The sequence below is a fragment of the Rhincodon typus genome, chromosome 4 (assembly GCF_021869965.1).
Source record: "Rhincodon typus isolate 14 chromosome 4, sRhiTyp1.1, whole genome shotgun sequence".
Taxonomy (NCBI): domain Eukaryota; kingdom Metazoa; phylum Chordata; class Chondrichthyes; order Orectolobiformes; family Rhincodontidae; genus Rhincodon; species Rhincodon typus.
In genome coordinates this window covers 89160146-89186333 of record NC_063335.1, presented here as the reverse complement: position 1 = coordinate 89186333, position 26188 = coordinate 89160146, and the positions used below count along the sequence as shown (strand labels likewise).

The following is a 26188-nucleotide window of genomic DNA, read 5'->3' as shown; positions in this document are numbered from 1 at the left end:
CAAACAGCATCCCACCCTGACTCATCCCCTTCCCCTGTCCCTGTAACCCTGGACCCTAATCTACACATCCCTGGACAATATGGGCAATTTAACACGACCCGATCCACCTAACTTGCACATCTTTGGACTGTGGGAGGAAACCGGAGCATCCGGTAGAAACCCACGCAGACGCAGGGAGAATGTGCAAGCTCTACGCAGACAGTCAGTTGCCTAAGGGTGGAATCGAACCCAGGTCCCTGGCGCTGTGACAATAAAAATCATTCATTCATGTTGATACCTCTATATTGTACGAAGTGCATTATTAATGGCGAGAATACACTGCTTGGTGGGATCAAAACTTACTAAATTGTCTTAGTCCAATGTTTAACAGCAAGAAATAGTGTCTTATACAGAACTTAAAAAAAACCAAAAGAACTGCGGATGCTGTAAATCAGGAACAAAAGCAAAGTCACCGGACCAGAAACGTTAACTCTGTTTTCTCCTCCACAGATGCTGCCAGACCTGCTGAGCTTTTCCAGCAACTTTTTGTTCTTAAATGTCTTGAAGCAATCTTAATAAGACAGAGGCAGAGAAAGGGTTAATAAAGATGGTGGTGAGGCAGTGCTGGATGTAATCGATGTACATATAGAAACTGGGCCTATGCTGCATGAGAATAGGGCAAGAGGTTTGAAAATGAGGCAGTGTTTTGAATTGTCAATGGCGATTTTTAACAGCTGAGAGGGGAAGGAATAATCTGAGACCAAGTGGAAGGATGGGTAGGTGATCAGCAGTTTAGTAACAGAGAGTGAAGGCAGCAAGCACAGACAGCTCCAAACTCCAGCTGGATCCAGAACCATTCTGCGTTTTTCACAAGGTACGGAATTTCCGGATGCTCCCTTGTGAGGATGACCAGCAAGGGCAGGACCCGGAAGTAAAACTAAAGTAGTACCCGGCAAAAAAAAAGTCGTGACCCGGAGCCGGAAGTAAGTTGTTAGCCTGAGTAAGATGGCGGACGCGGAGGAGGATTTGCTGCTTTTCAGTGTCAGTGACCTGCCGGTTCGCGGGTACAGCCTGATGGAGGAGATCCGGCGCCAGGGTAAACTCTGCGACGTGACCCTACGGGTAAGGCCCGGGAGTCCGAGCGGAGGAGCTGGAATCCTCCCAGACCCTCCCTCACTAACCCCATACTGGCTTGGTGTTTGGGTGCTTCATAATGACTCGTGGGTGTTAAATAATTCGGCCTTTTGCAGGTTGGTGACCACAAGTACACGGCGCATCGCATTGTGCTGGCTGCATCTATTCCGTACTTCCATGCCATGTTTACAAATGATATGATCGAATGCAAGCAGGATGAGATTGTTATGCAGGGAATGGACCCCAGGTAGGAAGAATTTTACATCATACTTTCTGAGATTACGGATACTGAGTTATTCTCATTTATTTTGTCGCTTCTTATTCTGCGCAACGTCAGTGTTTCCTGGGGGAAGGGGGAGTTGCTCCATCTGCAAAGATAATATTCTTTGGGCAGTGTTTGAAACGATGTGGTTTAGGTGGGTTTTAAATATCCTGTGGCACTGTTTGAACACCGTGGTAGCTTGTTCTAATGTTGCTTCTCATCCACCAAAACAAATGAAAGTACCTCTGTAGTATTTGTGAAATGCACTGGTACACAATGGTTTTCTTTGTCACTGAATTAAAGGAGAAATATTTTAATATATGACATGTTCTGTATTTTTTAGGAATAGATATTAAGGGATATGAACTAAAGGCAGGTAGGTCACAGGCCACAGATCAGCCATAATTTCATTGAATGGTGGAACAAACATGAGGGGCTGAATGGCTTACTCTTGTAGCTAAGCTCTGAAGTTAAACATTAGCACGAGCCAGTACTTGTAGGGAATAAAGAAGATGACCAATGTCTTGCCAGTGAATATGGATTAAATGATTGTATTGAAGGCAGTGCAGAACCCCAGTCATGAGGTGAGTGAGACCGTGCTTACAACAAAGCATTGATGGGATTTTTGTCATTTTTGTGCAGCTTTGAGAAACATTAGGATGATAAGTTCTGAAATGAGTCTGTCTTGTCCTTTCACAGTGCTTTGGAAGCGCTTATTAACTTCGCCTATAATGGCCGGCTGGCAATAGACCAGCAGAATGTGCAGTCGCTGCTAATCGGTGCCAGTTTCTTGCAGCTCCAGAATGTGAAGGATGTGTGCTGCACCTTCCTGAGAGAGCGGTGAGTGTTGGGTGTGGTGGAGAAAAATGCAATCATAATTCAAAAGTATTGCTTCCAGACTTCAGTATGTCAAAACAGTGCCCACAGGCCAGGGACGGTCCAATCTTGAGAGAACTGATCCCAAGATGAAGTGAAATTTGACCATTATTATTCCTTGGTCTCAGGAAGAGAACGAGACAAGCTAGAGTTCTGTTTTCTGATTGTCCTGGTGATTCCTGCTGAAATGTTTATCTAATTGGATGTTAATGGAGGGCAGGATTCAGCTTAGCTATGGATGCGCCAGAGGTTTAATGACGTCCTGATACTTGAATAAATGGGGATTGAACTGTGTTGCGAGACTAGCTAATGCAAACTATTGGGAAAGGTATTTCAGGGGTGTTTAAATCTAGAACTGAACCCTATCACAAGTCTGTACCTTCACTACCAGTGACTTGAAAACTAATCTGGAGTGGAAGATTGCACTGGTTAGACTGTATACAGTACTATGGCATTAATGTGATTGTGGTGATAAGAGTGAAGAAAGTAATTGGCCCTCTGGTACAAAACTGCACAGATCAGGAGGGTTTTTGGTTTCAGTCCCAGAATCTGCTCTCAATGAGCAGAGCTGTCTGAATGTCTCAGTACAATAAGAAGAAAGCAAGTGTTTCCTCTGCTAGGGAATATCTTTAAAAATGAGAGCTGGGCTTTTCAGGAGGGGAATCAAGAACAATTACTTCGTTCAATGGTGGCAAAAATTTGGAACACCTCCCTCTTAAATACTGATTCAATTTAAGTTTGTCTTACTAATGTTAATACAAAAAGTCATATTGGACTCAATGATAACTTTGTTTCTCTCAAAATATGCTGTGAGACCTATTGAGCTTCTCCAGCATTTTGTACTTTGATTTCATATTTTAACACTGAGTTGGTGTTGCAGTTTCTTCAATTATGTTTGGCTTGTTGCTAACTCCTGTATTAATGCATAATAACGCAATCTGTTTCTAATGACCTTCCAGTATTGAAAGATTTATTGACAACATTTAAAAGGCGTTTGGACGAATACATGAATTGGAAAGGTTTAGGAAGATATGGGCCAAGTGCAGGGAAATGCGGTTAGAGTGGATGAATATTTTGGTCAGCATGGACCAGTTTGGGCCAAAGACCCTATCTTGGAGCTGTAGGACTCTATGACTCTGAGTAGTCATAGTGATCAATTCCAACTTGTTAGAAATTTTGCAGTAACAAGTGTCTTTTGTTACCCTCCTCACTTTTCTAGACTACATCCTAAAAACTGCCTGGGAGTGCGTCAGTTTGCAGAGACAATGATGTGTACTGTTCTTTATGATGCATCCAACAGTTTCATCCACCAACACTTTGTGGAAGTATCCATGTCTGAGGAGTTCCTTGTATTGCCCTTTGAGGAGGTGTTCGAGCTTGTTGCTCGAGATGAGCTCAATGTGAAGTCTGAAGAACAGGTACGAGGGGTTTACAGTGAGCCTGTGGGATTGGGTGAGTTGGTAATGAGAGTAGAGGAAAGTTGTTTACATTGAGAGTATTAGGTATCATGGTCTTGTTTTTTATAAGTAAGAAACATGGACTGGATTATTCCCAATCTTTCCTGAAAACACTGAATTTTCAGTTACTGTTGGTCACATCATTGACCATCAACAACATCACAGCCTGAGACTATTCTGTAGCCTTATGAAAATTTTATAATGTTACTTTGTTTTCGAATACTGCACTTAAAAATAGCAACTGCAAGACCTTTCTGATAACAAAAAAAAATGTATAGGAGGAATGGAATGGGAATAGCATAGGAAGAAGAGGGAATGACCGAGAAATGATAGAATGAATGAAAGGAATGAAGTTCTATCAGAATGAGAGGCATAGCATGGGATGGAATTTAAATAAGTTCTGTTATGATTTTAAATTTCCAAAACTGCCTTGATTTGGGAAGGTCCGTTAAATTGGAAGATAGCAAATGTCATTCCTTTATTAAAAAGGGGAAGGAAGCAAAAAGCACAACATTGCTTAAGTTAGCTTAACATCTTTCAAAATAAACTTCCAAAATTTTCCTTAATAAAGAGGTTATAGCAGGGTATTTGGAAAAGTTAAAGGAAATTGGGCCACATCAACATTATTTGGTGGAAGGGAAATTACTTTTAGCCAATCTGTTTTTTGACAAAGGAACATGTGATGTCTACAAAATTAACTGTTGATGTACTGCACTTATATTTCCAGAAGGCATTTGATAAAGTGCCACATTAAGGATTAACGTGAAAAATTAAAGCTTACGGCATAGCGGATAACATGTTGGCTTGATATAAAATTGTCTGGCTAAAAGGAAGTAGAAAGTAGACATTAATGGATGTTTTTTAGGTTAACAAGATGTAATAAGTTGTGCTACAGGGTTTGGTGCTGGGACCTCCAATTAATTATAGTTTATATAAGTGGATGAAGGTCATATTTGCTGATGACGCAAAGATAGGTAGGAAAGTAAGTTGTGAAGAGGATACGAAAAGATTGTGGGTGGGCAAAGATACGACAAATGGAGTATAATGTATGAAAATATGTAATTGTTTGTTTTGACATAATAAAAAAGTCTGTTACCTAAATGGTGAGAGATTGCACAGATCTGAGATGCAGAGGAATGTGAGTGTCCTAATGCGTGAATCAAAGTTTAGTATGCAGGTACATCATATAAATAAGAAAGGTAATAGAATGTATCCATTCATTGTGAGCAGAATTGAATACAAAAGTAGAGATGTTATGCCTCTGTTACATGGGGTCAGAACAGTGTCAAATCTAGAGTACTGAGTACAGTATTGGTCTCCTTATTTAAGGAAGATTGTAAATGCATTGGAAGACTTTCAGGAAAGGTTTACCAGACTAATAATATAGGATGAATGTCTTGTTGTATGAGGAAAATCTGTACTGGCCAGACTTGCAGAAGTCTAAAAGAGTAAGAAGCAGATTGATTGATTGAAAAACATAAGATCCTGACAGATCTTAACTGAGTTCATTATAGAAAGGATGTTTATCCATGTGGGTGAATCTAGAACTAGGGGTAACTATTTAAAAATAAGGTGTCACCTATGTAAGACAGAGATGAGGAAGCATTGTTTTCTTGAAGATGGCTGAGTGTATTTGAAACTCTTACTCGAAAGGTGGTGAAAGCAATGTCTTTGAATGTTTTTAAGGCAGAGGTAATTAGATTCCTGATAAACAACTGGTTAGGTGGGAATGTGGAGTAATCAGATCTCATTAAATGGTGGAGCAAGCTTGTGGAACCGCAAGACCTTTTCCTACTCTTAATTCCTACGTTTCTGTGTTCCCTTTGCCAGGTATTTGAGGCGGTTCTTGCTTGGGTACGATTTGATCGGGAGAACCGTGAGGAGTACCTGTCTCAGCTGCTAACCAGAGTGCGCCTGCCTCTCTGTCGACCACAATTCCTAACAGACAGGGTTCAGCAGGATGATTTAGTTCGCTGCTGCCACAAGTGCAGGTTAGATGGGTGGGATGTCATGGTAATTCCCCTACAACGTTCCTCAACAGAAAACAAGATGTAGCTTGACTGACGGACAGCCCTGTATCATTGATTTAAAACTGATTATTTTTGCCAACAGATGCTGCCTGACCTGCTGAGTATTTTTAGCAATTTCTCTTTTTATCTGTGGATTGTGAGGAGGTGTGGATAGTTGCAGCAGAAGAGCAGTGGAAGAGTGTGACAAGTCTGGTGAAGCGAAAGCATCCATGGACAAGATGTGGTGAAAGAAAGCAGGTAGCCCCAGAGGGTGAGACAGCCATGATGGCCATGTCAATAAGGGCTTCTTATACTAAGTTGCAGCCTGCATCTCCTCCACTTTCAGTGGTTCTTGTGCAGGCAACCTCCAATAACAGCACTTAATCTCAAGGTAAAAACCTGAGCGTGTAATCCCGACTGAAGTCTCAGTGGAACAAAAATGGAGGGCTTCACTGGCTGAGCTGCTGCCTTCCAGATGAAATATCAAACCAAATTAGAGCTATTTTTTTTTCGGGTATTTTAACCAATATTAATGCCTAGATCTTTAAAACAGATTATTTGGTTGTTACTTCATTGTATGTGGGAACTTACTGTGCTCAAATTGGCTGCCACATTTGTACTTTGAGATTGCATAATTTGTTGTCTACATTTGGGAAATCCTGAGTCGTGAAAGGTTCTGTAGATGTTTTAATCAACTGTTTGGTCACATCTCAGACGGGTGGGATGTGAACTTGGGCTTTCTGGCCCAGGGCCAGGACCTTACTACTCTACTATTACTACCGTTAAAATTCAAGTTCCTGAGCTGCAGTGAAGCTCAATGGACTTGAAGAGGTTTGAGCAAACAACGTTCCGATCTGGCTGCACTACTGTTTCAACAGACCCTTGAAAGATTCTATGTGATTGCAACTTTATCTTTCTTTTGTGATCTTGTTTAATTAGTGACTAGGGACTGTTTGATACATTGACTCTGAATAGTGAATGAAAAGCCTACCTTTTATTTCTTGATGCTGAGTAAGTTGAACTTCATGGGCTAAGGAAAGTAAGTAGTGGAGGAACAGCCAGAGTTCCTGTTCCGCACTGCCATCTATTCATAGCTGCTGGAAAGTGCTTTGCATGGGGTTGTTAAGGCCCACATTGGCCTCATCTGTGATTCTGCCTTTCCTGGTGATGGTCATTAGATGGCAACACTTGTAGTTGTTTATGATGTGCCACGGTCACTTGTCGTGAGTTTGAGTTAATGGAGACGAAAGATTCTGAAAATTGGAGAGTTGCTTGTTTGTGAATTTCAGGACTGCACATTTTGTTTTTCAGGGACCTTGTTGACGAGGCAAAGGACTATCACCTAATGCCTGAGCGTCGTCCTCACCTGCCATCCTTCAAGACCCGGCCACGATGCTGCACCTCCATTGCTGGCTTGATCTACGCAGTAGGAGGCCTCAATTCTGCCGGTGTGTTGACCCAGGGTGTCCAAATGGTGTGGGCTAGGCCAACACTTTTAAAGGAGAAAATAGGGGAGAGTTATTGCATACTAAAAGTAATTGTTTTCATGTGAGAAAGGCCTTCAGTGAGCTGCAAATAAGCCATTCTCTCAATGCACTGTACAATGAGGGTAATTTTCACTAGATGGCCCTTAAGGAAACTCTGCCAATACCTCTCCTTCACTTCAGTTTCCTAGCAAATTGTGTGGTTTACCTGATTGAGTTCAGTGCTCCACAAGTCTTGAACATGTACACTTTTCTGCAGGTGAAAAGTATGTAAGGAAAGAGGCACTGAAATTTTGAAGTAAAAATAACTACCAGGGTTCGAATTGTTAGGTCTCAGACCATGTATTCATTTGTTGCTTCTCAATTTCCTTCCTTGTTCTAGAAGTAATTAGCCTTGCACTCCCACACACATCTATCCACTGGGTCAGGGCAGTACTTTGTAACCAGTGGGCTCAGTGTTCAATCCAAGCTTCAGCGGTAACTGATTCCAGTCAAGGAACTAATTTTCTTCAGTGCTCCGCATGTGTGGTTAGGAAAATCACTGTCTGCTCCTGTATGTGTGTTTTATAACAGGGGCTCCTGAGTGTGGGAGACGAATGAAGCAAGGCTGTGATGCACTTTAAAGGGCATGGCCCTGAGATATCTGCTGCTGAGACTCATTCTTCATGAATAAGGTAGTGGTAGAGGCGCTGCTCATACTCCAGTATCTGACCAAGGGCTCTGCCTCCATGACTGAGAGTCAAGGGAAAGATTGAATTGGGAAAGATTTGAAAAAAAAAATTTAACCTATGGTTGGTTGGCATTAGTATGTTATTAGAAAGGAAATACATTGTGCATCTCAATGTACTGCCACTGAATTCAGTGGGGCCCACAACACTTCCACCTTCACTGTTAGCTTTATCTATTAAAGGAAAGCTGTCAACTTGGGGCAAACCTAAACAGTAATTTGCTTTCCCAGTGGATATATTACTTCATATTCTGACCCCTGACCCCATTCATGCTTGTGACTAGACGTTTACTAGAATTTACAAATTTGGTGGAGCTACAACTGAACAGTTAAGACATTGATGCACTGTCTAACATTTAGAGAGCTGTTACAGGTGTGTACTACAGATTCTCCCACTCTAACTGCCCCTCCCACCATGTTTCACTACGCAGGTGACTCTTTGAACGTTGCAGAAGTGTTTGATCCCATTGCCAATCGATGGGAGCGGTGTCAGGAGATGACGACCTCTCGGAGTCGTGTGGGTGTGGCCATGGTCAACGGGCTGTTGTATGCGATAGGTGGGTTCGATGGGCAATCAAGGTTAAACACAGTGGAAGTTTACAACCCAGAGACAGACAAGTGGACCAAAGTGGCCAGCATGAACAGTAAACGCAGGTAGGGCTGTTTGGGCAATGCCAAACCTACATTTGCCATCTCCTTTCTTTCCCATTGTATTCTATCTCCTCAGTCCACCCTTTTTTATCTCCCCACCTGCTACCCAATACTTAGCATTGCTGGATATATACACTTCATCAAGCTTTACATCTTGCTAATTCAAATGTAAAACCACCATTTATACTGCACTAGAGGAGAGTGCTGCTCGGTTGGCAAGTGGACTCTGATCGGTAAAAGCTTGCCATGAAGAAAACACCCATTAATAGAGTCACAAATTCATACAGCACGGAAACCTACCCTTTGATCTAATTCGTCTATGCCGACCAGATATCCCCTGTGCCAGCATTTGGCCCATATCCCTCTTAAACCCGAGCTGTTCATATGCCCATCCAGATGCCTTCTAAACGTTGTCACTGTACCAGGCTCCACCACTTCCTCTGGCAGCTCATTCCATACACACACCACCCTCTGTGTGGAAAAAGTTGCCCCTTAGGTCTCTTATATATTTTTTCCTCTTACCTTTAAACCTATGCACTCTAGTTTTGGACTCCATTTCCCTGCGGAAAAATACCTTGGCTACTCACCCTACCTATGCCCCTCATGATATTATAAACCTTTAATAAGGTCACCACTCAGCCTCCGGGGAATATAGCCCCAGCTTATTTAGCTTCTCCCTGTAGCTCAAACCCTCCAATCAAGGCAATGTCTTTCCAAATCTTTTCTGAGCAGTTTCATGTTAACAACATCTTTCTGATAGCAGGGAGACCAAAATTGAATGCAGAAATGTAAAAGTGGCCTAATAAATGTCATGTACGGCTGCAAAATAACATCCTAGCTCCTCTACTTGATGCACTGTCCAGTGAAGGCCAGCATGCCAAACGCCACCTTCTCCACCCTGTATACCTGCAACTCCATTTTCAAGGAATTATGCATGTGCGCCCCGAGGTAACTAACATTAAATGTACATGTCCTTACCAAAATGCAACTCATCACATTTATCTAAATTAAACTCTATCTGCCACTCCTCAGCCCATCTGTCCCTTGAGTAGATTTCCATGTGTAACTTATTCCCGGGTATTTGTTATTCTCTCCATAAACCACCCTCATTCCCTCGATTAGATTATTTGATTAGTTATTTGATGTGTAAACCACACCAAAGCCCTTGACTATACTCCTGTCTGTAACTCACTTCCTGGTAGCTGTTAGTCCGTATATAAACCACCCCAAACGTCACCATTAGATTTTAGACTGTAACTCACTCCCCTGTATATGTTATGCTAATATAAAACCCCCGAGCGCCTCGATTCATTTACAATCTGTAACTCTCCCTGTTGTGTTATGCTATATATAAACTTGCTAAGAACAATGAAATTCCAGTCTCTAAGTGAATATAAAGTAAATGGTTGAATGTTGAACTGGGAGCAGAACTAGAGAAAGCTGTAGTTTTAATTTCTGCTACATTCTGTTCTCCAACTAAGTTAGTTTTATGGAGTGCAGCGGTTCAATACATAGCTCACTACCATTTCCTCGAGCTGATAGGAACAGGCGAATCAATGTTTGCCCAGACAGTGATGCTCACATCTACGAATGAAAGAAAAAAAACCCTTTGCCCCTACAGACGAACTCAATGTGAGTCATATGCCAGGACAGCCAGATCCCTCTGTACCTCCAGAGGCCTGCAACATCTCCCTAGTTAAATTGAAGTCTCTTTATCGATTCTTCCTGACAAACATCACACTCTCCATTTTATACTGCATTGGACAAAGTTTTACCCGCTCACTTACCAACTTTACTTCGCTCAATTTGAATACCCTTATGTTGTCTTCACAAAGTATTCTCACCAATAACATGTTCACTTTTTAAATTGAAAATTGACCTGATTTGATGCCTGTTAAAATCCAAATATCCTTATGTCGTTCTCTGTTCCTTCGGTCTGTGTGTCTGCCTGTTTCTCTCTCCTCTCCTGGAATATCTCTTCCTGACACTGATGCTGATTGATAGTTAGCTGCCAGGTTTTGTTTAAATTTTAAACCAGCCAGATTTTCTGTCTTTTGTGAGCAGTGTGGAAGATGGTAAATGGAATACAAGCAGAGATTTGCCATGATCTGATCAAATGGCTGTACCAGTTTGAAGGCTTGAATGACCTTCTCCTGTTCCCATGTGATAAAACTTACTTGTTCATTGATATTTCTGTTTCTGTGTCTCTTGCGCCAAGAAGGTTTCAGAGTGAATTCATGCTCAATACTGAGTTCAGTGGTCTCACTAAAAAGGCATGATACAAAGACCTGTCACCTTCAGCCTTCACTATCATAATGACCTGTACTGAGAAAAGGGTCTGTTTACCTGAACACCTTGGATAGAGCGTAACTAATGATTCACAGTTTGAGAAGGTGCATTCTCTGAAGGTTAAAGCATTAAATACTAATTGTGTCTGGTACAACATGACATATAAAACTTGAATCCAATTAGGATATCCACATTAATGCTGAATAAAATTCAGTTTTGTTGCTTTGCCAGTGTTGCTATTAATTATAATTGGTGCTACAGTGAAACTGTAAAGATATCCTCAGTAGAATAGTAAATGACAGTATTGTCAAATGTGCAGTATTGAACCACAGAGATTAGGATGGCCCCAAGTTACTGCTGAGTTGGTTGATATTAAGCAAGATAGTGGTTAAGCCTGGTCACTTAAGTAAAATTTAAGAAGGCATCCAGAGCTCCATATGACAGAGAGGATGGCAGTGTTGAAGAAACCCCTCTTGTTATAGCTGCACTCGTTTAATCTCCTTCATAATTTTCATACTACAATGTACAGGACATCAACAAAACCATTACTGGAGTACTGTGTCCTATGGAAGGGCATGCTTGGCCTAGTGGGGATGCAACAAAGTATCATTCGACTGGATCCTGGGATGTGGGTATAGCTGCGGGACTGCCATTAGACCCGCAGTTCAGGAAAATAAAAAATCTAATTAATCCTTGTTACATTTCTAAGGGGCTTGACAGAGCAAATATCACAGTAAATGCTGAAAGATATTTCCTTATCTGGGGAATCTAGAATCTGGACTGACAGAATCTGAATAAAGGATTGGCCATTTAGGATTCATATATGAGCAGAAATTTCTCCATTCAGTTGTGAATCTTTGGAATTCTCTACCCCAGTGTGCTTTAGATGCAGAACATTAAGTATATTCAAGGCACGGTTCTGTAGATTTTTGAATAATGAAGGAGATGGGGAAAGTGGAGTTGTGATTGTAATGAATGGGGGAGCAGGTTTGGAGGGCCAAATGTCTAGTCTTGCTTCTGTTTTATTTCTGTAAACTGATCCATATTGTGTTGCCTTGTACATGGCAAAGAATCACATGGTTATTTGCACAGATCGATTTAGTGAATTGTGAGAAAGGATTATAGAGAGTTGGGATCGTAAGCTTGAATGAAGGTGGCTAACTGGTGATCTTATAAAGGAATAGAAGATAATAAATGAAAAAGGAAAGGTAAATCTGGAACACTAATTTAACTGTGACAAGCAAAAGAGTACAGCTTCAAATCAGTGAAGAGTAAATTAAGACTGATGTCAAGAAATTCTTTAGCCAGTGATCCAACAGCTGGGATGGACTCCATGTAAAACATTTGGATGGTCTGACCTTGGTACAGTTTAACAAATGGCTAAATTGAGGTGGAGTACCTGGGTGGATATATCATTCAAGTTCATTTATACAATGAAAAATCTGTTTTTCTTCCATCATGTGAATGGACACTGTTTAATGGAATGAGTTCTACAACAACTATCTCAACTTGTCTCTGTCTCAGTGCAATGGGAACAGCTGTCATGGATGGACACATCTATGTTTGTGGTGGGTATGATGGAATCTCCTCCCTCAACTCTGTGGAATGTTACAGTCCAGAAGCTGACAAGTAAGAATTGTTAATGATGTCTTTATTATTTTTATCACCGTAAATCAATCATGATGGGAGAGGAGACCTTTTCATGAAAGAATGTTGGAGATGCATGAGTAACTTGCCTAACTTTTTGTGGAAAAATATGATGGTGGGAAGGAATTGGCAGGGAGAGATGTGGATTAATGAATAAATAGATAATGATGGAATGTCGAGAATGCTGGACCTCTGTAATGGAAAAGGCTGCATCAGAACACTGAGAGAATCTACAAGAAATAGTAAAGGCTCTAACATTGTTTCGTCATCTTTGTGATGTACCAGAGACTTTAGACTTCACTATTGTAACTCATCCATGTGGGAATGCAAAAGAGTTCTGCATACTGGTCAACCTGTGATTGTTAGTGTCTAGAAATCATTGAATTTACAATGGAATAAATAAATGCTAATCTAGAATGCAATAAGTTAATTAAGGACAGATGATGTGGATTTTTAAAAAGCAAGTAGTATCTCATAAATTTAATGGAGCTGAGGCAGAAATGCTTATTGTATTTAAAAAATGCTTGTATGTCAACTTGAAGTACCCTAATGTAGGCACACAACTATTAAGAGCAAGAAATGGAATTAGATCACATCACCTTATTATGGCTCAAACATAATGGGCAGAATGGTCACCTGTGCTGTTGATTTTCAACGTTATTGCAACAGTAACTAATTTTCAAAAATGCTCCCTTCTGTGGAAAACAGTTTGGGAAATGCTAAGCTATTGGAAAAATATACAAGCTTTTTTTTAAAGAACGTTTACAGCAGGGATCGTCTCCCTTCTGCCTCACGCAAGGACCTGTTTTGGTAACTTTTATGGTTGTCCAAAAAAAAAAGAACATGCAAACGCGCACATAAATGTATGAATTAGGAGCATGAGTAGGTCATTTGGCCCCTTGTAGCTTGCCCTGCCATTCAATGGGATCATGGCTGATCTAATTGTTGCCTTAATTCCACATTCCCAGCTACCCCCAATAACCATCCACTTCCTTATCAGTCATTGTTAATTAATAATCTACTCACCACTGCCTTAAAAATATTTAAAGAACCTGCCCCTACTGTTCTCTGGGGAAGAAACCTTAAAATGTAAAAAACGTTCATCCTTCTCTCAGTCTTAAATGGGGACTTTTTTAAAGTTCTAGTGCGGTTTTAGAAGGAATAGACAGGGTAGTAGAATTTTTCATTAGGCATCTGACTCCTCAATGCAGGAACTCTGAGGTGATTAATATTAGAAGGAAGAAGTTGAAATGTGCACTAAATGGTAAAACTTTGGAAGGAGCAGAAAACTGAGGGATTGAATGTATAGAGACACAAATCTGTAGAAGTGAGGGGGTTTTAATAAACATGACATCCTGTGGGACATTGAATACAGGAGGAAAGAGAAAACACGTTGTTATTTGGATCTCATTAACTTACTTTTAAGATAAGGCCATAGAAATCGTGCAGAAATGACCTGCTTTAACACATTTCATGATCTCCAATGTCTCTGAGTATTTCACAATCAAGAATTATTTTTAAAATGTCTTTATTATAATAGAAAGAAATGAGGTGGCCACATTGTGTGTGACAATCCATCAAGTCATTACTCGATAATGAATATATGATCTTGCTTCAGGCTTAAACATTGGTTAGGCCATCAAGGAGAAGTCCGCATCTCTTTACGACCCTGTGGGATCTTTTTATACTGATCTGAGAGAGAATCTCAGTTAAATATCACATCTGGAAGATGGTATAAATGATAGTGTGGCACTTCCTCAATACTGCCTTGTGTGTCAGCCTAGACTTTGTGTTCATATTTCGAGTGTCTTGCCTTCTGACTCGGATAAGAATGATGCAAACTGAGCACAACTATTGTCAGAACAGATTCACTAAGATGATATCAATAAGAGTATACATTTAATTTGCAAAATCCCAAAGCATTCCTCAGAATCATTTAACGAAAGACTGCTAAATCTTGAGGGCTACTAAAACTTTAACCAAGACATCTGTTTTCAAATTTCTGAATGTTTTGATAAGCTGAAGAAGATTGAATTATTGGATTAATTTAACCAACTTAAAAGTAACAGCAACAATAAAGTTCAAGGAAATGATTTTACTAACCTGTTTCTCTGCCTTGGTTCCCAACAGATGGGTCTCTGTGACTCCAATGAGTGCCTGCCGCAGTGCTGCGGGGGTCACTGTGTTTGAAGGGAGGATCTACGTTTCTGGAGGGCATGATGGGCTGCAGATATTTAATACGGTAGGTTCTGGGAATCATTTGAAAACAAGCTCAAGCTGGGAATAAAGGCAACAGTGTTGTGCATGAACAATGCAACTCTAAATCCATGTGATAGCATTTCATAAGACAGCAAGCAGCTAGAGCACAGCTATGGTATATTAAATAATTTTCTCACCTTTTAATAATGCTCACTTTTGCTGTCAAGTTTTTTTGAATTCACTCGTGGAATGTGGGCGTCACCAAGCAGGTGCATGCTTAGCACTAACCTGCTCGTTGACACTTAGTTTGAATTTCATCTGTGCCACTCAGCTCCTGACTGCATTTCAGCCTTGGTTCAAAATGTGTAAAACAGCTGAATTCTAGAGATGAAGTGAAAGTGACTGACCCTGATGGTGTGATGCCACCCAAGTGGCTGATCTGTCCTGGGTGGTGCCAAGCTCTGGTGGTGTTGGGGTTTCACTAGTTCAAGTAAGTGAGGAGTATTCATCACACTCCTGAACTGTGCCTTCAGGATGGGCGATAGACTGTGAGGAGTCGAGACGAGTTACTCACTGCTGGCCTCCAAGCCTCTGACCTGATCTTACAGCCACAGTATTTACATGACTAGTCCGAGTTCAGTTTCTAGTTAATGGTAAACCCCAGGATAATGAGGGATTCCGGTAATGGAAATGTTGTTGAATGTCAAGGTACAGGGGTTAGAATCTCTTTTGTTGGAGATGGCCATAGCCAGGCTCTTATGAGGCAAATGTTACATGCCACTTCTCAGCCCAAACATGGATATTGTCCAGGTCTTGTTGCATCTGGATATGGGTTGCTTCAGTATCTGAGGAATTATGAATGGTGTTGAACATTCTTCAATCATCAGCAAACAATCCTGACTTCTGACCTTATGATGGAAAGAGAGTCATTAATGAAGGCCATGGTTGGGCCTAGGACACTCCTCTGAGCAACTCCTGCAGAGTTGTCCTGAAGCTGAAATGACTGGCTTTCAAGAATCACAATTACCTTCCTTTTCTGCCTTATATGACTTTAACCAGCAGAAAGTTGACCCCCTGTCTCCCATTGGTTTTGAGGGTTCTTTGCTGCACTCAGTCAAATGTCAGCTTGATGTCAAGGGCTGTCACACTCTCCTCACCCCTCGAATTTAGCTCTTTTGTACATTTTTAACCCAAGGCTCTATTAAGGTCAGAAGCTGAGTGGCCCAGGTGGAATCCAAACTGAGCATCAATGAGCGGTTCATTGTAAGTAAGTGCCACTTGATATCACTGACACCTTCCATCACTTTACTGATGATTGAGATTAGATTGATGGGATGGTAATTGGCTAGGATGGATTTGTCCTACTTTTTGTCTACAGGGCATACCTAAACAATTTTCCATATTGAGTAGGTTCTGTACTGGAACGGCTTGGTTAGGGGTGTGACAAGATCATGAGGCCTTCAAAGACTTTTGTTGGCATGTTGTCAGACTCCATGGCCTTTGTAGTATCCAGTGTCTCCGACCATTTCTTGATACCATGTGGAGTGGATCTATTTGGCTGAAGACTTGTTTTTATGTTCCTGATGACCTCTGGAAAAGGCCAAGATGGATCATTCACTTGGCACTTCAGGCTGGCGATTGTTGTGAATGCTTCAGCTTTATCTTGTGCAATGACGTATTGGTCTCTTCCATCATTTAGGATGGGGATATTTGTGAAACTTCCTGCTCCAATGAGTTGTTTAATTGTCCGCCACTATTCTCACCGAGATGTGATCTGGAATTAAACGTCCAATGGTGACTGAGTCCCATTGTCGATTGTCATAAAAACCCATCTGGTTCACTAATGTCCTTTCGGGAAAGAAACCGCCATCCTTACCTGGTCTGGCCTACCTGTGACTCCAGATCCACAGCAATGTGGTTGACTCCTAACTGCCCTCTGGGCAATTAGGGATGGGTAATAAATGCTGCCTAGCCAGTGACGCCCTCATCCCATGAATGAATAAAAAAAATGTGGCAGAGCTGCAGATTTTAGATCTGATTTGTCGTTGTGGAATCCCTTATCTCTGTCTATCACTTAACATGACATACTGCTTGGTAAGTGATTGATCAGGATCTGGCCAAGGTAGACTGGGAACAGTTACTTCTGTGTAAATATTAAGTAGAATAGTTAGTTATAGATTCATAGAGCCATACAGCATGTTGGCAGGGTTGGGGGTGGGCCGTATTCAAAATGGGATTGGTGAGCACAAAAGCCAAGAATGCTCCCTTCAGGTGAAATGTAGGAGCAACAAGCCTAGGCATATTCAGACTTGGTAAGAAGGAAAGATTTTTAACAGGTACAATGGGTGCAAATCAACTGAAGCTCTAGACAAGTATAGAAAGTGCAGAGGAAAACTTAAAGCAATTAGAAAAGCAAACAGCGATCATGACAAAACAATGACAGGCAAGATTAGGGAGAATCCCAAGATATTCCAAACATATCAAGGGGAAGAGGATAACCAGAGAGAGTCAGGACCATTGGGTACCAAGGGTTCGATCTGAGCCAGAGAACATTGTTAGTGTGTTAAATGAATACTTCACTTCTGTCTTTACTTTGGAGAAGGAGGATGTAGATACAGAATTTGGGAATAGGAACTGAGGCTCTAGGTCAGTTTTGAAATAGGAAGAGGTATTGGAGGTTTGGCAGGATTAAAAATGGGCAGATCCCCAGGTCTAGATGAGTTGTATCCCAGACTGCTGCAGGAGATGAGTGGAAATTATAGGGCCTATGACGCAAGTTTTTGTTTCCTGTCTGGCCGTGGGAGGTGCCAGAGGACTGATTAAGTCATTGCATTAGAGCCCACGGTATGGGAGGTGGTATATTGGCATGGATAGAGAAATGGCTCATGGGCAGGAAACATTGAATCGGGGGTTAAGGAGTTCTTTTTTAGGTTGGCAACCTATGATTAGTGGGGTTCCACAGGGCTCAGTGCTGGGATTACGACTGTGTACAATATATACTGACAGCTTGAAGGAAGGAAGCAAATGTGCTACAGCTAAATTTGCAAACGACACAAAAATATGTAGAAAGGTTGTGAGAGGGATACAAACCAAAAGAACTCTGGATGCTGTAAATCAGGAACAAAAACAGAAGTTGCTGGAAAAGCTCAGCAGGTCTGGCAGCATCTGTGAAGAAAAGATCAGTTAACGTTTTGGGTCTGGTGACCCTGCGTGAGAGGGATACAAACAGTTTATAGAGAAGTATTAATAGGTTAAGGAAGTGGGCAAAAACTTGGTAAGTGGAATACAATGTTGGGAAATGCAAACCTGTTTATTTTGATAGGGAGAACAAAAGAACAGAATATTATTTAAATGGAGAAAAACAGCAGAAAGCTGCAACATAAAGGAACTTGGGGGTGCTTGTGCATGAAACACAAAGCTATCACAGGTGCAGCAGGTAATTAGGAAGGCAAATGAAATCTTGGCTCTTATTTCAATGGGGTTGAAGTATAAGAGTAGGGAGTGCCTCATTGCAACTGTTTAAGGTGCTGGTGAGACCATGGAGTACTGAGTGGTTTCGTCCCTTTCTTAAGGAAAAATATCATTTCATTGGAGGCAGTTGAAGGAAGGTTTGCGAGGATACGAAGGAATTGTTTTATGAGCAAAGGTTAAACAGATTTGGACTGTATTCACTGGAGTTTAGAAGAATGAGAGGTGATCTCAATGAAACATATAGGATTCTTAAGCGGTAAATGCTGAGAGGGTGTCTCTCCTCATGGGAGCAGCTAGGACCAGAGGGCATGGTCACAGATGAAGGGGCACCGATGTAAGACTGATGAGAAGGAATTTCTCCTCTCAGAACGTTGAGTGTCTTTGGAACTCCTTGCCACAGAGCTATGCGGGCAGAGTCCTTGTGTATATTTAAGACTGAGGAAGATTCTTGATCAGTGGGGGAGTCGAGGGTTACAGGAAAAGCACAGTAAAATGAACATGAGGAATGTCAGATCAGCCATGATCCTGTTGAATGATGGAGCAGGCTCGAGGGCGGAAAGGCTTGCTCCTGTTACTATTTCTTATGGTCTTGTGGATAGGAGGACAGCTAATATGATGATTAGAGTAGTAAAGATAAACCAGTGAATTACTGATCAGTGAGTCACATCACTGGTTAGGAAACTATTGGCGATAATGCTGAAGCAGAAAATTAATCTCCAATTGGAGAGGCAAGGTTTGATCAGGATAGTCAGCACAGCTTTGTCAGAGGGGAAGTCATGCCTAGCCAATTGATTGAATTTTTGAGGTGTCAGAGAGGATAGTGCAGTTGATATAGTGTATGTGGATTTCATCAAAGCCCAAGGTCGAACTGATAAAGAAGGTAATAAATGTGGGATCCAGGGTAACTTGGCAAGATGTATTCAAAATTGGCTTAGTGGTGGTAGAAGGAGGAGTGGTGATGGAAGGTTGTTTGGGTGACTGGAGGCCAGTGTCCAGGGGCATACCACAGGATCAGTGCTGGGTCCGTTATTGTTTGTGCTGTATGTAAACGATATAGAAGGAAATTAGGGGTGTGTTAATAAGTTTGTGGATAACACCAAGTTTGGCTGGGTGGCTGACAGTGAGAAAGAAGTCTTAGGTTACAGGAGGATATAGACTAATTGGGCAGATCAGTGGCAGATGGAATTTAATCCTAATAAATGTGAGGTAGTGCACTTTGAAAGAAGTAACAAGACAAGGGCCTACTCCATGACTGGCAGGACACTAGGAAGCTCAGGAATAGAGGGATTTTGGGATGCTTGTCTACAGATCCTTGAAGGTGGCAGGACAGGTTAATGTAGTTAAGGCATATAGGAAACTTGCCTTTATCGGTTGTGGCATAGATTATGAGAGCAGGGAGGCATTGATGAAGCTGTACAGGACTTTGGTTAGGCCACAGCTGCAGTACAGTGTGCAAATTTGATCACTGCACTCTCAGAAGGATGTGATTGCACTGGCAGGGTGCAGAGGAGATTCATCAGTATATTGCCTGGGATGTGCAGTTTAGCTATGAAGAGAGGCTGGATGAGTTGGATTGTTTTCTTTAGAGTAGAGAAGGCTGTGAAGGACCTGATGAGATGTATAAGATTGTGAGGTCCAGTTTTGTAGCTTCACTAGGCTGACACCTCCATTTTAGATAGGGGATTAATGCCAATCCTAGCATGCCCTCCTGCACTCTTCTTTGAACCAAGGTTGATCCCCTGGTTTGATAGTAATATTAGAGTGGAGCATATACTGCAGCAAGTCAAAGATTTTCTGGCATTAACTCCCAAACACTCAATCTTCAAAAACTAAAAGTTGGGACAAGTAGATGCACAAAAGCAGCATCACCTTCAAGGTGCATACATCCTGATTCGAATGTGTATCACCTTCATAGCTGCTGGAATAAAATCCCAGAACACATTGCTTAACTATTTGAGAAAAGAGACCTATAACTACCATCTTCCTGTGGGAAACTAAGGAAAAGCAATGATTGCTAGTCTCATTGTCAGCTTAGACATCCCAGAAGTAAATGTAAAAACTCTACCTAGATGTATGTGAGATTCTCCACACAAGGGGACCCTTTGTGCAGGCTAATGATCTGGGTAACGAGTTCTAGTCGCGCTCTAGCTTAATCTAGTTGGGCACAGTAAGATGGGCCAAATGACATTTGCTTGCTGTAATTTTGTTCTTAAATTCACTTTTTTTGTTTGGAAACAGGTTGAATGTTATAATCATCACACCACTACCTGGTACCCGGTGCCAAGTATGCTGAATAAACGTTGTCGCCATGGGGCCGCATCACTAGGCAGCCAACTGTACGTCTGCGGTGGTTACGATGGCTCGGGTTTCTTGAGTATTGTGGAAGTTTACAATTCTTCTTCAGATCAGTGGTATCCGCTTGTTCCTATGAACACTCGCCGCAGCCGGGTGTCTCTCGTTTCAAGCTGTGGCCGCCTCTATGCTATCGGTGGCTATGACGGACAGTACAACTTGAACTCCATGGAGATGTATGACGTTGACACAAACCGCTGGACGTTTATGGCCCCCATGGTGTGTCATGAAGGTGGAGTTGGTGTAGGGTGCATCCCCCTCCTCAGCGTGTAAGACGGTCATTGTTCCTCTAGTCGGAAGTCTAGCATTTAGAGGAGATGTGGAAACAATGGTATATTTATGGGAACAACAAACAAACCCTAGTTTTCAGTGCCCGTTGATTGTTGTCTGTGGCCAAAGATGATGCAGTAACAGCTGCATCTTTCCAACAGAGATTGGTAACTTATCAGTACTCTGTCACTAACAGCAGAATCTGTGGTATTTTTAAAGGCAGCCATTTTATTAAAATTATAAGTACTTTATAAATTACACGTTTTAAAAAAAAAACCTGTTAATTTATGAATAACTTGTTCCCGTGATTACCCGAATGCAGAACAGTAGATCAATAAAAGCTAATATCGGACTAGGTGTTGCCATGAGTTAGGGACTTCCCTTTCACCATTGGCATCTAGGTTATAATGTTGAGAAATAGAGAACTGAGATACTAACAGTCCTGTTGTACAGTGTTTTGCACCTGTCCTATGCTGAACCTTTACTGTTGAGTACTTGCTGCTGGCACTGGATGGCTGCAATAGGAGTGTTCCTAGAATTAACAACCCTGTCACCTGGCTGAAAAGACAAGGTTGAGCACTGACTTCATGGCCTAGTTGGTGGCTTGTCTACCATTCCTGCAAGACTGATTAGTCACTGTGTGTATGTTCATCTTGTTACTCAGCCAAGTAGTGTGTTGAATAGAACTTTGACTTGAAAAAAAGCCAATTCTGGGATAATTGAGTGTATGAATATGGGAAGTTCTATTTGTTTTACATTTCCAGGATGGTACAATCATTCCTTGTATACATGATAGTGCAGTCTGCGACTGTTTCCAACCCAGATAAAAACACGCTTTCTGGTAATCTTTCTCCTGACCCTGGTCCTTATTCTACATTCTCTCCTTCCCCTTTACTAGTCCAAGTGCTGTTTGTCCTTTGGAGCTGATATACATAAATAGATTTTTTTTTAAAGTTTACATCAAAATGTGGGAAGACTACTTGATGGTGATGTGGGTCATTACTTATCAGTACTTTATCGAAAGTAATGGATTTCTGGGAGAGAATTACAGAATGCAATTAGTGGTTATGCCACAACTGGTGGGTATGTAAAATTTGCCTGCTGCACCATGGCGAACACACCAAGTTGTACATTTCTGCTCTTCCAAGCAACTGAAGAGAGCATTGAACTGAAAAGTGAAATGTTAGGTCGTGTAGATTTGTCACTGATGGGAGTGTGACAGAAGGAAAATATTGCACAATATTAATGTGATCTAAAGTGACATTTTATTCTTAACATTATGTTGGTAGCTACTGTATGTTTAAAAAACTATATATCGTTATTAGGTAGAAATTTAACTAGGTAGTTTGTACAGTCTGCATATAGAATAATAGACACCTAGGAGTCAGTTGGAGGATAGAATCTAACTGGATTTTTTTATACAAATAGAATAATGAATGTCCAGGATGAATTGCAAACTAGAATCTAAAAGATGATTTGGGGGGTTATATAGAATAATGGATAACATGGAGTGTGTTACAGATTGAATCCCTGTGATTAGATTCCAGTGTAACATAGCAGACATCTGCCACAGATTCGTTGACTGGCATCTAAATCAAGAGGATTCTCAGTTTATACAATCCATAGAGTATAGTGGATACCCAGAGAAATGAGCCAGAAAGTGGACATGTTATAGGTAACATCACAGACTGAGAGATGCCAATTAAGTTGTATTGAAATTGCTTTTGTGTGCTATTCTCCTTGTTTCAGAGTTGGTTCTCGGTGTAGTGCAGTTCTCTAATTAGGGTCTGTATTCTACTACCAGCACGTAACCATTAATTATGTATGTAGGCATTAAATCTCACCTGATTATTTGATGTGGAGGCATATCTTCCTGTTCTCCTGCTCCTCTACATATGCACTTTACGACAGGAATCATTGGATAACCATGTCCCTATTCTAATGGTACCGAGGTAATTGCAGGCTCCTACTGCTGGCACAACTGAGGAACCGGAGCGCTTGGGCCTGAATGACTCATTAGGGTGGGCTAGACATACAATTAATTTACACTACATGGGTCTTGCCTGCTAGGTTATGATGCTTGCAATGAGTTAGCTGAGCCGTATTTAAATAGATTACAGCCAAACGCTGTATTGTTGAATAATATCACTTCTTTTCAAAATCTTGCACCAGTGAAGCATACCATTGGACCCAATATGGATCTATCTGTTCTTTAAAGAGCTATCTAAAATCACTTTCCTGCTCCTTTACTACACCCCTGTATATTTTTCTTTTTTCCAAATTATAAACTTAATTCCCACTTAAAGCAAAAGTTAGAAACAACTTATTTATTTTGTTGTTAACATAACGTCAATGGCACAGGCTCGCTCATTCACTTTATCGGTTACTTAAAAACCTGAAGCAGTTTCACTGTCCCAAAAAACAAGATAGGGTAAAAGTTCTGCCAAATTCATAGCAATGTGGAATAACTGTGGAAATAAAGTATTTGCTGTCTGCTCAGTTATTCCTGGGACCAATTACCAAGCCAAGAGATTGTATATCAATTCCACTGATTGAATGGTGCTCATTTTCTGCATAAATTGATTCTAATGTCAAGCTGGAATATTGTCTCCAAATCTATTTGAGAATCCCAGCTGCACTTGCTTTCCTGTGTTTAATCAGTTAAAACATACGCTTATCACAGACTTGGGAGCCTGTATGTGTTCCCCAGCTTAAGCCCTGTGAGCCAGTTTCTTGAGTACTCTGCCTATTCTTTTCTTGTATTAAAAGACATGGTGTCCCAGTGCAATTTCCACTTAACCCCAGTGAAATATTGATTTCTATTGGGAGTTGAAGTATCACTGCATCCAGGTCCTTTTTAATTCATGCTGCACTCTTCAAGTGTCCTGAATTTTGAATTTGAGCTCTACAGCTTTGGACATTACTTTCTATTTATGGTGCTACATAATTGCATATAGCCGGTGGTTATTGCCCTATGAGATGATTTATGCTAGTCAGGTCTTTGTCATTGGATTTAAGCTGTTGGCCAGACTATCTCCACAGAAGAATCATTTATCCTAATAGGGGAAGGAAAGGAGGATAATTGGGTCCCTGGATGTCTAACTTTTTTTTTAAACCATGTCAAATGTGAAACCTAGGTTCCTAAATTCTTAAGAATAAGACAAGGGAGTTGGCCATTCAGCCCCTTGAGCAGATCATCACCAGAAAATGGCTGTTAGAAATTTTTATCTGGAATGTGGGGTAATCTTGAAAACCTACAGTATTTCTATTCATCCATCTGTTACAGTAAGTTATAGGTCAGACCTTTGTGTCATTGGTACATATTGTATGCTCTGTTTCCAAAGTGTACACAATATTTTGCTACCAGGTTACTGTGGAGCACTTGAATGTTTTTAGTGTAAAGTTGTAATAAATTGTGTACATTCCTACAGAACCCATTCACAGAGTCTGCATTTCATTTATCAATACATGGAAGTTACCAAGACTGGTCAAACCAGTTAATTGGGCTTTCCCATTGATTAACTTAAAAAGTTCTATATTCGCCTATAGTATATATATATAAATACCTGCAGAGGTCTACACATGACTGCTTACCTCTTACACTTATTATATATGCCTTTTGTACTTTGGTATCAAAAATAGCAGAACAAAGTTTCTAAATTTTCTGTGGCAGTGCTGCTGTTTCGTAACTGTGTCTACTCTAACTCATTTGCTCTTTGGCTAGCTGTGGTGCAACTGTTATTTTGAAGGTTGTGTTTCAGCTTCATAAATACAAAACATACTGTTAGTGTTATGTCCACTGCTTCGCCTTTTGTGCCATTTGAAGGTGGAGTGGGTAATGTTGCAGCTTTTCAGTTTATTGCATTCCTGTTGAATCACTTTGACTATGGCACCATCATAAGGATTTCACTATGGACCAGATTAGATGTTTTAATTTTAGAGTCATTTCTCCTCTAAACATCACCCCCTGCTCCATTCAATTGGATATTCTGTATTTTTTGAACATTCAATTGCAAGGTATGCCAAAAGTTCATTGGTTTTATCTGTATTTCAATGAAGTGTATTGTTGGCTTTTGTTTTGGACACGGTTGAGCCTCTGGAAGCTCAGAATTTTGCTGATGCTGCAATGCTACAAAGATATGCTTGACTTTACTGCCTGATGGGCAGCTGTATATCAATTCCTACATATCACATGTGCAATGTCATGAATTTTCATTAAAAACAGTTACACTAAGAAGGAGGCCATTTGGCCAATTTCAGTGTTGTCTGCAAATAATATTAACAAGGGCATACCCAATAATTTTCTTTTAAAGGTAACTGCCTCTACTGCCCTTTCAAGCAGTGAATTCTAAACTCCCAACACAATTTGGGTGAAAGAGGTCCTCTTTTAATCCTTTTTTTATATCTCTGATTTATTTGTTAAGGAAAATACTACCCATAATTTCTAGACCACTCTTGACACAATTATATCTCCTCAAATTCCTCTGTTCAAAAAAATTTATTTCAGACTTCCAAACTGCACAATATTTCCTCATAGTTAAAATTCTCTACTCCTGGCAGCACCCTTAAATCTCTTCTGTACCATTTGTATTGCAATCACATCCTTGCTATAATGCAGTGATCAGAATTATACAGTACTCTTACTGTGGATTAAGTAATGCTTTATACAGTTCCATCATAACCTTCCTGCTGTTAAATTCTATGCCTTAAGTATTCAAGGAAAATGTGTGCTTCCTTTAATTTATCTGCCTATCTCGTCTTGCTACCTTCAGGAATCTGTAAATGTACACTCCAATGTCTCTTCCTCTGTTCCTTCATATTCTACCATTTATTATGTATTTCTTTACTTTTGTGATTTATTCTATCATATGCAAACTTCTTGTTTGTGCTCACTAAACTTGAGTTTAAAATGTTGTCACAAAATAAGGAATTTATGACTGTTCGGCAATGTCTAACTGGAAACGGCCCTCCAGTTTTAGTTTAGTTTTTTCAAAAATATATTACTGATTAGGAATACGTCCTTGTCCAAAGTTACAAAGTTCAGTTGTGCAATCAAGATCAGCTTCATTCAACACAGATAAAGAACTCCTTGGTGTTTTACTACACTTGCAGTGCAGTTTATAATTATAATATTCATTCTTGTTTGACATGGTTTCCAGTACTTTGGTTTTTGCCTATTGTGTCTTCGTTGAAAGTTGTCCCAATATTTATTGCATCCTGCAATACAAAATTATTCTGGTCGGAATTACCATTTGCTTCCTGCCACTGAGCTAGTTTTGGATCCATGCAACTTTCTTTTCTCTCCAGATTTCACCAACATGCCGCTTGTGACTTGTTAATTTAATTCACCAATAGATCTACACACAACATTAACCACAGTT

General features: G+C 40.7%; 1 protein-coding gene across 1 annotated transcript; it reads left to right on the top strand.

The window, feature by feature from the left end:
• The first annotated feature begins 835 nt into the window (after positions 1–835).
• On the top strand, positions 836–24240 carry klhl18 (kelch-like family member 18). Its single transcript, XM_020523939.2, has 10 exons — positions 836–1101; positions 1230–1360; positions 2075–2215; positions 3471–3669; positions 5539–5699; positions 7029–7165; positions 8360–8582; positions 12393–12497; positions 14646–14757; positions 20424–24240. Exons 1-10 carry the CDS (start codon positions 985–987, stop codon positions 20808–20810), a joined length of 1713 nt encoding a protein of 570 aa, XP_020379528.1. The 5' UTR covers positions 836–984; the 3' UTR covers positions 20811–24240.
• Positions 24241–26188: the final 1948 nt, after the last annotated feature.

What these genes read in the sequence shown, in the direction of transcription:
- klhl18 (XM_020523939.2), top strand. Translation starts at nt 985, where the DNA reads ATGGCGGACGCGGAGGAGGATTTGCTGCTTTTCAGTGTCAGTGACCTG. An exon ending in TCTGCGACGTGACCCTACGG is followed by an intron (nt 1,102 to 1,229) that starts GTAAGGCCCGGG and finishes GGCCTTTTGCAG; the next exon opens with GTTGGTGACCACAAGTACAC. An exon ending in GGCTGCAGATATTTAATACG is followed by an intron (nt 14,758 to 20,423) that starts GTAGGTTCTGGG and finishes GTTTGGAAACAG; the next exon opens with GTTGAATGTTATAATCATCA.